At 40.3% G+C, this 15,019-nt stretch overlaps 1 protein-coding gene across 1 annotated transcript in view; it reads left to right on the top strand.

The window, feature by feature from the left end:
- The first annotated feature begins 486 nt into the window (after nt 1–486).
- LOC109036419 (uncharacterized) overlaps nt 487–15,019 on the top strand; it is a 685,415-nt gene continuing 670,882 nt past the window's right edge. Inside the window, exon 1 of the mRNA XM_019050621.2 lies at nt 487–2,049. Coding sequence (XP_018906166.2) covers nt 1,567–2,049 — 483 coding nt within the window. The 5' untranslated portion in view covers nt 487–1,566. The remainder of the gene's footprint in view (nt 2,050–15,019) is intronic.

The following is a 15,019-nucleotide window of genomic DNA, read 5'->3' as shown; positions in this document are numbered from 1 at the left end:
AGTGCGGGTTGCATATTCTAGCCTCTGAAAATTATAAAATTTCATGAAATATTTCACTGAAATTTACAATCTTTCATTTCTTTGCTACGTTTATCATGCCAGTCTGCGAGCCGATTATTGAAAGTTTAAAGCAACCCGATACTACATCGAATTGCGATATATTGCATGGTTAAATAGGGCTAAGTGACATAGTTCCAATAATCTGGGAGGCAAACATTTGGAACTCAGAGACCAGAGATCCTAAGGGAGTTTTTTCTGGTTTTTTCCATCCCGGCTCTCAAAAGTCTTGACAGCCAGGGTAGCAGTTAAGTAATGAAGATCCTATTGAAGCACTGATCCTTGCAACAGATAAATGAATAAGGAGCGCTGATCAAGCAATCAAGCCCCCTGTATAGATGAGTCTCGAGGATTACGTTTCAAGACTATTGTGCGGCGGCGAAGTTCTCATCTGGATCAGCTGATCCAGCGAGAGACTCCGCGTGTTGTTTTCCTTCAGTGCAGCGATAACTTCGGCGTGTTCGAGTCGCCTCCCGCGGTGCGCTGACAAAGAAACGTGTTTCGCGTCCTGAAACTTGACAATTCATATTTCTCCCCTCGAAATTTCTGAACTGTGCCGCAGAAAAACCTACTCCTTCGATTCTCAGTGAGTGTCGTGTCACAGTGATTTACCAAGACATCCTGAGACCACAGGAAATCCTGCAAGGGTGTTTCCGTTCTCCTTGCAAAAACACGTGTGGTTCACGACAGAATGTGTTGATAAGCTAACACTAGCCGGCTAGTATTCGGGAATTGTGCGTGTATTTATGTGCTGTTTCGTTTAACTTTCGGTCATTTGATCGCTTATTATTGTTTTACATTATCCATCTTTTACGCCGTCTAGTAATTTCACAGTGATAGTGAAGCAAGCATTTTGGATCTTCTCAAATTACTTTACACGATCCCTTAACCCTGCAAATCATAATCTGCAGGCTTATAATAGAGCTTATCCTAAAGCTAATCATTATCATCGTTCTTAGTGGTGCAATCATCGGTTTCTCGTTTTGCCCAAATCATTAAATCTTTCATGTCGGTATGACAACAATACCTAACCTACTCGTGAATATTTTGGATTTGGATCATTGTTTACTTTTGCCGTGCGAATTTTCCCTAGTGCTTGTGTGTGCGTGAGTGCTTTCAGTTTCGAACCCTTCCTTCGATTTCAATCCATTCGTCGACTAGAGTCATACAAACCGTGCTACTCACTCGTTCAATCGCGTATTCTCGTCTTCGTTCTGTTCTTATCTAATCAGAGATTTTCGATCTAATCGTAAATGCACTTTCTAAGGCATAAGCCGTGCTACAAATATTACATCCCCGATGTGTTTTCCTCACGTATTCCTTCGTATAGAATGCCATAGTTTCACTGTCATTCAGTCGCGAGATTCTCATTGAATCTGATAGTTGATTACCGTGCTAATTTCACTCCCTCGTCCGAAAGACGAATGTTTGCAAGTTAAGGGTTTCTAACCCTCAAAATTCATAATAGCCATCGTGTACAGTAAACCCGTTGACCTAGACCCTTCCAAGATGGCGGAAGAAGAGAAACCCGACCCGCACACCGAGTCGCCCCCCGAGCCTGCAGAGCGCCCCTCCCGTCCGGCGCGGAACCCCGAAAAACACCGTCCGACCAGAAGTGCGTCCGTCCTGGAGACGAAACCGACCCGACCGGCCAGGAACAAATCGGTGTCGGTGACCGAGCCGCGAACGGTGCGTCTGTGTCGAACCGCTACCGTCCTGGAGACGAAGACCCTGGGGCCCCCGCGGGCCGGTGCCGGGGACGACAGGGCCCAGACCCTGGTGCGCCCCTGCAAGAGCGCCTCCGTCTCGGACGCCCCGGGCAAGACGGCCAAGCCGCGGAAACTGGCGCGGAAGCTGTCGCGGAGGTTGTCCATGGTCGCCAAAATGCCGGCCCTCTTCAACTCGAAGCAGATCAAGGGCGAGCTCGGATTCCCGAAACGATCCAGGAACATCGAGATCGTCGCTATCGCCCCCGATAAGACGCAGCGAAATGTAAGTTGACAGGTTTTTTTTACTTGGACTGCATTTTGCAAAAAGGAACCAAGAGCATTACAATGTTGCTAAGATTGTGCAACTTCTCTTGTCTTGGAAGAAAAACCTAGTCATCTATAAACATTTTCTATTTTACACGCCAAAAACTGTAAATTTATGACCAAAATTACCACGTAAATTTCATATTTTTGCATGATTACTGTAATTTTATTGCAAAGGGTGAAGTCGCACAATCTTAGCAACATGGCGATGCTTTTGGTTCCTTTTTGCAAAATGCAATCCACTTGTTTTTATTTTTTAATGGATAAGAATCATTGGGTACCTATGTAAAATTTAAAAAATTACGAAAATTTAAAAACCTTCAAAAAACCAACTTTAAAATCACTCACTTGCATAAACTTTTTCAATTTTCGAAACACGTCCGCTTCAAAAATTGAAAAAGTTTATGCAAATGAGTGATTTTAAAGTTTGTTTTAAAAGTCTTTAAATTTTCGTAAGTTTTTTAAATTTTTAAATTTTACATACTAAACAAGTTGTGTACTGATTTAAACTCCTGTATCATTTTCTCAAGAATCATTGGACCGTCGTTCTAGCGGAAAAGTTCGCAGAATATACAGGGGGAATCCGTCAGATTTTGGTCTTGACCAGACGGCTTATCTGTTGTGCTGCCGTGCCAAGGAAAAACGCCGTATAAACATTAAATTTCCTTCGATAAAATGTTTATTTTTGAGGAAAGCTATGAATGTTTTTCCTTGAAATTTTCACGAACGTCAGGTGAAATTGTGAACAAAATTATCTGAAAAATCGGAGGAAAAATATTTACAAATTTTCCCAAAAATTCGTGATTTACCCAAGGAAATTTGGCAGCGCCTGAAGGTTTATACGGCGTTTTTCCTTAGCACGGCAGTATGGTCATGTTAACAGGATGACGGAGGAAAGGCTGCCGAAAAAGATGCTCGGTTGGGTTTTTTCCTGGGAGGAGACGAAGGGGACGCCCAGTGATAGGGTGTCGACAGGGGATTTTAGAAGAAATGTGGGTGTGCCAGCTCCTTGAAGAGCTTTGGGAGGATAGGGGACTTTGGCGGCTGGGCGTCGCAGAGCGCCAAAGAGCGCTATGAAAGCGGCTTAAATGAATATATTTGTCAGGTTTTTTTCGAAATTTGTGTCATCAGGGTATGAGAGTCCAGTTTTAGGAGAAAGACTCCCCTCCTTTCAATTTTGTCCCCAAACGGTACTGATCAGGGATTTGAACTCTGGTCAAAAACGGGATTACTTAAGCCTTGGAATTTGTTTTACTCCTGAGACCATATCTCTCCTGGTTTCCCCAATTATCGTCCTTGATGAACATCAACTTCACGATAAGGATCTCAAGATACTTTTTTTACGTATGCACCTATCGAGGATTTCAGCGAAAAAATTATTTGGCTTCTGCAGGTTTTTCTTCTCCTTTTTCTTCTTTTTTTGAGAAAAAGCCTCGGTTGCGCGAAATTACATCGAGCGCGAAAAATTAACAACAGGATTGAGTCAATGGGGGAGGTCGAACAAAATTTTGAAACTTTCAAAATTTATAACTCCGTTAAATCACAACTTTGAGATTTTTAAAAGTGGTTCCATTGGTTTCCCACACTAGGGAAAAAAAAGAAAAAAAAAAAAAAAAAAAAAAAAAAAAAAAAAAAAAAAACACATTGGATCTAGAGTCCAGACTTTTAAAAACATCGACAAGAAAAAATACTCTTGATTCAATCAGAATCTAGCTTAAATCAAGAACCGAGCCTCTTAATTTAAGCAAATTTCGTTTTGATTCAAGCGAAAATCCGATTGAATCAAGAGCATTTTTTCTTGTCAATGTTTTCAAGAGTCTGGACTCCAGATCCAATGTGGTTTTCTTTTCCAGTGTAGTGAAATTTTCTTCTGAAAGCAAACCTTAAAACTTCACATCAAAATTCAAGAACGTCATGACGAATTTATCATCAAAATTTACAGTTTTAGTCCAAAACTTCATGCCTGACCTCTTCAATTGACTCTCATCCACTGTGCCGCGGTCGAGAAAATAATCGATAGCCAAGCCATCGAAAAAGGGAACTTCCAGTGTATCGTAATCGACGGAAACAGTTAGGGCGAAACGCAATAATTCACCAAATTTGAGACTAAAAATGTCGACCACCCACCAATTTGGAGCAATAAAAGCTCCCAGCGCCGCGACTTCGGTACCTGAAAACCGGTCCGGGCGTCATCGCGAAGTATGAGTACATATGGTCGATCGCGATCGTTGCCCAGAGCCTCGTGCGAGTCGATCAGTGTGTCGTCGGTTGTCCAAGGGGGGGGGGGGGGGGGGCGTCTTGTCTGCAGCTCGTCTGGTCTCCCAAATAAATGACCAGCCCCAACTTTCTATTCGGCGCAAACGGAATTTATTCTTGTCGTTTTATGCGCGCGCGTTATTAATCGCCGGCGCTCCGTCGGTCGCGCAAATTTCGCGCGGTATCGAGAATAGGCGTGTGGAGGTCACGATACACGGTGGAACGAACTATACTGAAAAAAAAATTCTCGGTGTATTTACTAAGAAAAGGGTAAAATTACCAAGAACTCATTGTTCTATTCGATCCCAGTTTTTTCTTGTTAAAATTACCATTTATGGAATTGGTAATTTTACCGAGAAATCGCGGTAAAATTATTGAACTTTCTCGGTAATTTTACTGGACCTTCGTAAAAACGCCAATATTTTTTATCGACTTTGGTAGAATCACCGAGATAAAATGGCAAAGTTACCGGGAATTGATTACCAATAAACGTGGTATTCTTACCTGAAAAAAAAAAAAAAAAAAAAAAAAAAAAAACAGTAAAAATACCGGTTTTAAGGTAAGCTTACCAGTCTGTCTTGGTAAAATTACCAATAATTGGTAAGAAAAAGTGAGATGGTAAAGGTACCAACGGACCGTGGTAAAAACGCCGAGAATTTTTTTTCAGTGCGGTGGAACGAACTAATGGTAGAGGTCGTACACGAAAATTTTGGCTAAAGTTTCAAATTTTGATGTTTATTTCGTCAAAAATTCAATTTCAAGGTGGGTATCTGGGAAAGGAAATTTCACGAAAAAACCGACGGAACAACTCTTGAACTTTAATGTTTCATATTTTCGAAAGAATAAAGCTTTCGAAGTCTCCAGATTTTGTCCGACTTCTTCTATTGACTCGGTCCAGTGTGCGATGGTGCGAAATGCAACTGTCAGAGAAAAAAGGGACTTGAGTTGATGGAGGCAAAATTTTCGGTTTAGCGATTTATGGCTATAGTTTGGTCCACAAATTGGACCAAGAAATCGACGAAAAAGTCCCGAACAGTTGCTTGGTGTGCTTTGCGACGAATCGAGTTATCTAACATTTAAACCTATAAAAAAGGGTCGATAAAAAGGGTGTTCGCAACGTTCCCTATGCACATGAGTGCTTTTCCGAATGAGCCGGAAATTGTACGTCCTGATTGCACATTGAAGTCCAATTAATCAATTTAGCAAATGGAAGATCATCTGAAGGACCAATCAAGATTCGTCTATAAGGACCATATCGATGGTGAAACTGCAAAAATGCGTATCTCGGTTGCGCTGTTTCAAAATCTCCGCTCCTATTTTATTTTTTAAGAGGAAACTGAACCAACACCATGGTTTGAAATAGTCGTTGAATATTCTTCATATGAAGACGAAAAATCACCGAGGTTTTCAAGAAATGACGTCCAGTGGTTTTCCATATTAAGAATGGAGTATGAAGGGAAGTCTGCAATGCCGCAAACTGATTTACGTATTTCTGCAGTTTCACTACAGATATATAGTGTTATAGATGAATCTTGATTGGTCCCTCAGATGATCTTCCATTTCTAATTGATTAATTGGACTTCACTTTGCAATTAGGACCTATAATTTCTGGCTCATCCGTAGAAGCACTCATGTGCATAGCGAATGTAATGGTACATACGTTGTTACTAAACTGAGCCAGAAATTGTAGTTCCTGATTTCAAAGTGAAATCCAACCGACTACACTGGGAAAAAAAACACATTGGATCTAGAGTCCAGACTCTTAAAAACATCGACAAAGAAAAACACTCTTGATTCAGTCAGAATCTAGCTTAAATCAAGAACCAAGCCTCTTAATTTAAGCGGATTTCGTTTTGATTCAAGCAAAAATCCGATTGAATCAAGAGTATTTTTTCTTGTCAATCTTTTCAAGAGTCTGGACTCTAGATCCAATGTGTTTTTTTTTTTTTTTTTTTTTTTCAGTGTATTCCCTAAATGTTGTATTCGTAAATTTTGAACGCCGGCGTTTTGTTTCGTTATATTTTGAATTTTGCCTCGTAACTGTTCGTTGTATTGTATAGATGAAAGCGGACGGTAAATTTTAAAACGGGCACATACATAATCATGCCGGTGTTGTTAGAAATTATTGGGCCAATGAGGAAAGTGGGTAACTAATGCTACAGGGAAGCGAGTCTTTTCCTTTTTCGGAATTATTCCCAGTTTTTTAATTCGGTGTCGGGCCGGTTCTCGTATCGATATCTGCAGCTTTTAATTTTGTGCTCAACATCATCAATGTCGTAAAATCCTATTTTTGAATTGTCCTTCAAAATTCCAACATCTGCTCAGAAATATTTACAATAATAGTTCAAAAAATATATAACTGATCTCAGAATTTTGGTCCGCTCCTTCTTTTTTTCGTTTCTTTTTTTCCTCTGAAGCGAGGAAGAGAGTGAACTATTGATTCCAGACAAGTGTCACACATAACCGCTGGAAAAATGGCGGACTCAACGCGATATTCAGATAAAATACGCGTAATCTCTCACTTTTTTACAAAACCACTGGAAAAATCTCGTGTTAGCGTAAAAAAAACCCGATCTTGAGATATAAGTGGCGTATAATTATTTATGTATTTACAAAACCGCCGGAAAAGTTGCGTATTTTTGTAGTGGTCACGGGCATTGGCGTAAAATGTCTCATGAATCAACACTGGCTAGAGGGGACACCAAGCGCGCAACTATTCGAACTCCGGTGTAGTCATGTGGTATCACGTGAATTGAAGGAAAATCTTACTTTTTCGCCTGTCTCAAATCCTACGAATGCAGTTATAATGCTTGCATTGTTGAATGCGGATATCAAGCGCGCAACTATTCGAACTCGGTGTACGTATGTAGTATCACGCCAAAATGTAGGAAAATCTTAGCCTTTCACCCGTCTCAAATTACTAACGTTTATGAATGCCGTAATATTTATTTGAAAATGTTCTCGACTCTCTTCCCGTTTTTATCATAAATTAAGTATAAATATGTATCTCAATTGCGACGTTTTGGAAACTCGGTGCATTTTAACTTTTTTCTTTTGTAAGTAGTATGAAAAAAAAGAAAACAAGAACGAACCAATATATCTCCTTTAAATCTTCTGTGATTTATTGACATACCTAATTGAATTCACCTTTGGATACTTCTCGTCAGACACAATAATCCATTAAAATCCTGGTTTTTTTTCTGTATGACTCCGGTTAATCCAATTTGAGTAGTACTGGTTCAACGATCAGCTGGACTGAAGTAAAAAAAAACGGTCGCAAGTTATAGTTTGGAGGAACGAAGAAGATGAATGGGTAAGGAGTAATTTTAAGCTCAACTAGCCTCACATTTTCACATAAATTGACAGCCGAGAAAGAACATTTTGAATGTGAAAATAGGCGTTGAACTATACTTTAACATCGAGTTTCTCGGGTTCTTCAAACCTCTTTTTCTTGGTTAGTATGATTTGGTTTTTTTTGTTAAACTTTACTGGAAATAAGGACCTAAATATCCTTGCATATTGTTCTAGGCCTCCACAATTTTCTGCAGCGAGCTGGGATTTTCGCAAAAAGGTCAACGCGTCGCGCTGGCAAGAATTTTCTTTAGTATTTGGAATATTTTTTTATGTATTTCAAAGTCGTATCAAGTATTTCACAATAAACGTTAAATATCTGAAAACTTTTGGGGGGAAAATGAAAAAACTCAGCTTCCACAATTCTCAGGGCTCTTTCATAATTTGGTCTCGACCGCGCGGCTGAGAAAATTGACCACTCTTGTTCTTGAGTTTCCTGGCAAGCAGAAATTCTCCTAAATGAGGAAGTAAGGCTTATATCAAGATGAAAGTAGCTTGTATCAAGAAAAAATTTACCTGATTTGAGTAACTTTATTCTTGATTAAAGAGGACATCTATTCTGCCGTGCTAGAACGCCGTATGAACCTTTAGGCGTTGCTAAATTTCCTTTGATAAAATGCGAATTTCCTGGTAAATTTTTGAATATTTTCCCCCCAATTTTTAAGTTAATTTAGTTCGCAATTTTACCAAAAGTTTCTCAAATTTAAAGAAAAAATATTCATTACTTGCCTAAAAATGAACATTTTGTCGAAGGAAATTTGGCAACTCTCGAATGTTCATACGGCGTTCTTCCCTAGCACGGCAGTATTTGACAGCGAATTCAAATAATTTTTTCCCCAGCGTTGTCCAATTTTCCATGTATCCCCCACAAAACTGACTGCATTGCGAGGTAAAATTTCTCCAACATCATCTCTCTGACCAATTATATCTGACGCAACCCAACAGCATATCCTGAGCGACTCTCTTCCCGCCTGAAATTGAGCGGAGAGTTATGAGTAACGCTCGTGGGCGCTTGAAGCTGTCGAGGGTGGCGTTAGGCGTTAAGTGCAGCGCGGCGCGTTTCGGGTTCCGGCCCGGCCACGCACGGCCCCTCTTCGTTGCACTTTCTCGCCTCAAACGCTCCTGGATGCAGTTTGAATTCGCGATGAGCCGATGAGCACCAGTAGCGTAGCGTGCCTCTCCATTTATCGATTGATCTGCCATTTAAACCCGTGGAAAAGGATCCATGAATGGGGTGTTCGCAACGAACACTGGAAAAAAAACACATTGGATCTAGAGTCCAGACTCTTAAAAACATCGACAAGAAACATCGACTGCATGACTCTTATCATCAAATAAATTGTCCCAACAAATTCAGCATTAGCTGATGTTACTTGATTCTCTGTCGGGGAACATTGTCCGTCATGTTTGAAACTTACAGATCAGTAAATGATAACAGGAACTGTGCAAATGGTTTAAAAACCATCAAATAAAAAAACAAGAAAAATTGTACACTGGAAAAAAACACATTGGATCTAGAGTCCAGACTCTTAAAAACATCGAGAAGAAAAAGTACTCTTGATTCAATCAGAATCTAGCTTAAATCAAGAACCAAGCCTCTTAATTTAAGCGGATTTCGTTCTGATTCAAGCAAAAATCCGATTGGATCAAGAGTATTTTTTCTTGTCAATGTTTTCAAGATTCTCGACTCTACATCCAATGTGTTTTTTTTTCCAGTGAACACTTTAATAACAGATTCTTTACTGCAGCTTCAAATGGGGAAATATCGATGATCGATAATTAAGGTGATTCGTCGAGCTCTCTGACGTGGTCGAACTGGTACGCGATATATCGCATCGATTGTGTCGAAAATCTCGGCAGATTTTGAATTTTTACGCGACCGGTCGGAAAGTCAGTTTATTTATTTATCTATACCCGGTAAAAATTGGCAGGAGAATGTGTGTTCCAAAATACTATAGACCTAAATCCGGCTGTAAGATTTCCAATAGCTGCTGTAGCCGGCTGTACAATTTCTTATAGCCTTTTATAGCCGATGGCGATTAAGCAACAGCCAGACGATAAAGTTTATGCTAAACGTTACTAAATACGGATACTAGGACTTAGTTTTTGGACTACCGTTCTCTTTTTGTGCCGTAGTATCTTGATTTATTTTACGAGGAAAGCTCCGTACTTTTGAAGGATGCCTGTCATTCTAAATATGTTGGAGCCCCTTCAATTTCTTATGATCCTGTGCAATACCTCTGGTGTGAAATAGTTGCTTCAGACGCCGTGGCACGCTGCGGCGCAGCGGGCGGGCAGAGAGCGCGAAACGTGCATTGGCGCCTACAAACCTAATAGGGATACTTCACGCATTGCGCAATGCGTGAAGTATCCCTGTTAGGTTTGTAGGCGCCAGTGAGTCGCCGCTCCGCTTTGTGTTAGGCTCTAATATTTAATCTCGCGGAGTGAGCGTTTTTCAACTCACGATTTTGAAATGTTTGCACACTCTGTATGGACTATTCTCATTTTAATTGATGAAAAAAAAAAAAAAATATGTTTTAAAGGAAAATATAATGTGTGTTTTGTAAATATTAAGGTAGTTCCGTATCAAACTTAATGATTTCCAAAGCACACGAGTTTCTACACAATTTCTTATAGCCTCTTATAGCCAATGGCGATAAAGTGTAAAGCCCGGCGATAAGAACTACAGCCCGACTGTATACTTTTTTATAGCTTCGTATAGCCCGGCTATATGATTTGCTCCGCTTTCTACAGCCAGCTATATGATTTTCAATAGCCTTCTTTAGTCGGCTATAAGAATTCCTATGGTATTTTGAAACGCAGCTCCTATCGTTAATTTTTGCCAGGGATTTTATTTTTCAATCAAGTACATACAGAAGCTGAGTTTTAGCTTATAGCACGTGTCAAATGTGGTTTGTACCTCAAAAAACTTAATTTCAACACATGCCAGTCAAATTTATATAAAAAATATGTTGGTTTTCAATTGCTGCGTATTTAACAGTTATTTTCAGAAATTCCTCAGAAACAATCTATTATCTGACATCTCTATATTCAGTCTAGTTCCTGCAGTTAGTCGGTCAGTTAGTTAATTTTATTCACTGAAAAAAGTAGTTACGGCCTATATAGAGATACCGTCCTTTCCGAGCGCAGGGGCCGAAACTTCCGGGTGCTGGAGTCGTAGCTTCAATTGCTCCTGGTTCTACGCCCGGAACGTGGACGGTATGTCCATATAGCCCGCAAGTACGGCTTCCACGCCCGGAGATTTTTCTCAGTGTTTGAGACATTCAGCATCTCAGGCTATTAATGTCTCTACAGAAAATACAGGGTGTCTACAAGTCCGGAATTTTCGGAAAGTCCGGAAATACCTAGTACCGATTTTTTAACGGGGGTCCGGAAGTACTGAAAAAGTGCGGAAATTCCGCTAAATGTCCGGAAGTTTTGTCATTTTTTTGTCATTTTTTTGTCAATTTGAGCGAGAAATTCAAAATTTTGAAATTTTCCGAATTTCGTCAAATGGAGGTACTGAAAAAGTGCTGAATTTTTTTTATTCAGGAGGTACTAAATTTTTTGAGAATGTACTGAAAAAGTACCTACTGTAAAAGTACTGATTTTTGGCCCGCCTGGTTTAGTACAGACACCCTGAAATATACCGCGCCATCGGAATCAATGGAAACATATGTATGTAGTCTACAGAGCAATGTCTCCGAAGTAATATGAATCCAATCAAATCAAGCATTTCTACATTGAAGCCATTTTTTGCATGGTCCAAACCACTGTGCGGAGGCACATCACTTGATAGCTTTATTAGAGCCGTTTATCATCGGACAACGAGCGCGATTTGTCGGACGAGCACCCCGGCGCACATCAATTTCGTTAGCAGCGTAGCCCAGCCCGGCTTGATCCGTCGCGTTTATAGCCATTCGATTTTCAAGTTGGCCAAACTCGCTTCCGTAATGCTCATGCCTACCAGACCATGGTTGCCAACCAGTGGCGTGGCGTGCTTTGCGATATATCGATTGATCTGTCATTTAAACCTATGGGAAAGGATCGATGAACAGGGTGTCCGCAGCGAACACCTTAATAATCGATTCTTTACCATGGGTTTAAACGGCATAAAAATCGATACTTTGCAATTCACGCCACGCCACTGTTGCCAACACTAATTTTACGCGCCTTGACGTAGGATCGATTTTCTCTTGACCCAGCAACTTTTCCCTTTTAAAAAGTCGTGAACGTCTGATTCATGATTTAACGTGCAACTTAAATTTCTGAAATTATTTTCATTTATCTCTTATTAATTAATTTTTGTAAAAATGCTGTGTCCAATGCCTCGTCACTGGAGCAACACATTGGAAAAAAAAAGTCGCTTGGATCTAGAGTCTAGACTCTCAAAAAACATTGATGAGATTAAATGCTCTCGATTCAATCGGACTTTTTGCTTGAATCAAAAGGAAATCCGCCTAAATCAAGAGGCTCGGTTCTTCGATTCAAGGAAAAATCGGATTGAATCAAGAGTATTTTTTCTTGTCAATGTTATTGGGTAAGAGTCTGGACTCTAGATCCAAGCAACTTTTTTTTCCAGTGCACGTATTTCGATTGCGATTCTCAATTTTTAAAAATTTTCGCTCGTATTTTATTCATATTTATGAAAGTCGCTCCTGCGACATACTCTGGCGTTCTGCGACACTCAAACGCCACATACATGCCTATTTTCCCAGAGGTTATCGGACAACTGACGCCGCAACATGCAACATCTCTTCATCGACGCCCTGCCACCATCCCTTCACGGGACGTCCCCGTTGCCTCGTATTTTATTTTTCCAAAAGAAACTTGAGTGATATTCAAGCGAGAACAAGTCAAAGAGTACTTTCAGAAAATTGAAACTTTACTGTGTTAAATTTCATGGATGAAAACGCCATTTCTTTGCGTTAAAATATAAAATGAGGCAGGGATTTTGTAATGCTGCTAAGAGAGACACATGTTTTCAAGTTTCATCATCCATTTGATTTACGCTTTTACGCGTTGATATCTGTCAGAGGTAATGAAACAGAATGACGAGAAATTCGCCTTTTTTGACTCACAGTCATGCAGAGGCGGTCCTTAAAACTCACGCTAGGGTGGTCCAAGTTAACATGGGGAAATTTTTTTTTGGCCCAATGAACCGCGACTCAACCTAAATTTGTTCCTTACCATCCAAATATGATACCTGCCAAATATTTTCGTTCTCCGACAATATTAACACGTGCCGACTTGAGGCTGAAAATCTCCCAAAAAATTACATTGATTTAAATGGGGCGAAAATGGGCCGATCGCGGTATTTCGTTTTTCGGCTGTAAAATGCGCCAAAATGCAAATAACTTGCTCTTAACCTACGAAGATACCTAGAGGCCTATTGCGATTGAGAAAATCACACATTCGACCCACTGGGGGGGGGGGGGGGGGAGGGGGTCACAGCGGAGCCGATTCCTAGGCCCCGCGGCCCTGCGCGAGGCTCCATGCGCCAAACTGATAAGAGAAGAACGCGCTCGCATTTTCGGGCTCCCTGCTCCCTGATACGCATTGCCGCACTGCAAATTAAATGATGTTATTTCTAGAGTTTGAAAAGCAAATCAACTGACCTGCTGATAAGCACATTGCAACAATGGTTTGCTGGTAAAACTACTGAGTTTTGCAGAAAATCTCATGTTTTCTGGGAGCGGAGTGCATTTGGCAGTCAGAGTCTGCCCGCCGATCGATCATCGATGTTTTCATGATATGTTTGTGAAACTATGGCTCTTTCAAAGCCAACTTTGCGAAAAGAACGAAACGTGTATCTACTCGGCAATTACTCCCCCGTAATTGAAGGGAGTAAACTCCCGTCAAAGAAACAAGTTTTACGCGTATTGTTCTTCAATTTACGAGAAGTCCAGTTAAGTTTACGCGACAGTGCACACCTGGTGGTCCAGGAAGTTATCATTTTCTGGAACAAAGCGAGAATTCCAGTGCATTACAATTCTCATTGTGTTAAAAAAGTGGAGGATCTTTATGAACAATGGAGGTACTTGCAGAAAAATGCGAATAAGTGCCGCGATGTCTTTTTAGAACGTCTCATTATTATAGTTATGTCATCATCATTATTTTCAGTGTTTTTACTCGCTTTAAATTCTCTTTAAAAGCATACTCATTCAGTTTTCAATTGATATTTTTTTTAAAATACGCACTGATACTTATCAGCGGGCATCAGAAATTTTCAAGCAAGAACATGTTTTAGCTACTTTACCGTTGTTGCAGTTTTTTATATTTTCGAATATTTTTTAGGTTCTCTCCAAAAAAAATTTTCTAAATGCTATATGTCAAGTGCTGAAACTTGAAATCCGTATTTTATAGGTGCGGTCGAACACAAGTAAGGTGCAACGCTGCTTTTTTATACCAACGTTACAAATTTTAATAATATTCGTCTTGTTTTGCTATTTCTTGCAATTTTCCTAAAAACAGTCTTACGGTGGCAGGTTTTAACATTATCAGAGAGTAAAATAAAACGTGGCCGGCGTCGTTTTTGGATCAAATGGAACTAATTTAGGGAGCGACGCGGTCCATTTCCCGAAGTTGCCCGGAGCGTATCACACTAGCGCATGATGCTTTACGCGGCGCCCCAGCAAATATGAATCGGCTCCGCTGTGACCCCCTCCCCCCCTCCCAATGGGTCGAATGTGTGATTTTCTCATTCACAATAGGCCTCTAGGTATCATCGTAAGTTAAGAGCAAGTTATTTGCATTTTGGCGCATTTTACAGCCAAAAAACGAAATACCGCGGATCGGCCCATTTTCGCCCCATTTAAATCAATGTAATTTTTTGGGAGATTTTCAGCCTCAAGTCGGCACGTGTTAATATTAGCGGAGAACGAAAATATTTGGCAGGTATCATATTTGGATGGTAAGGAACAAATTTAGGTTGAGTCGCGGTTCATTTTCCGAAGTTGCCCAGTTTGGACCACCCTAACTCACGCATAACCTCTGAAACTTACGCATTCATTCGTTAGATAAGCTAGGTTTGGACGCTGATGTAGCATTCGGAGCTTCAGCTTCGGGACAGGTTAATCGCATCATTAGATTTCGGTTTATAACAAATAAAAACTTCTTCTCGTTCATAAATGCGTATTTGAATGAATGATGGCCTCGTTTATTGGCAGTTAATGGATGCAGTTAATGGCGGGTAGTAGGATGTGGGCAACCCGAATCTTTTCGTCTCTCGGTGTCGTAAGAACGCCTGAACATGGTAAACTCGCAATATTCTGACTTTTTTAGAACAGAGGCTTCAATCAGACGAAAATATCAAGTTTTCA

This window comes from Bemisia tabaci, chromosome 6 (genome assembly GCF_918797505.1).
Source record: "Bemisia tabaci chromosome 6, PGI_BMITA_v3".
In the NCBI taxonomy this organism is placed as follows: Eukaryota; Metazoa; Arthropoda; class Insecta; order Hemiptera; family Aleyrodidae; genus Bemisia; species Bemisia tabaci.
This window is presented reverse-complemented; position numbering and strand designations above follow the sequence as displayed.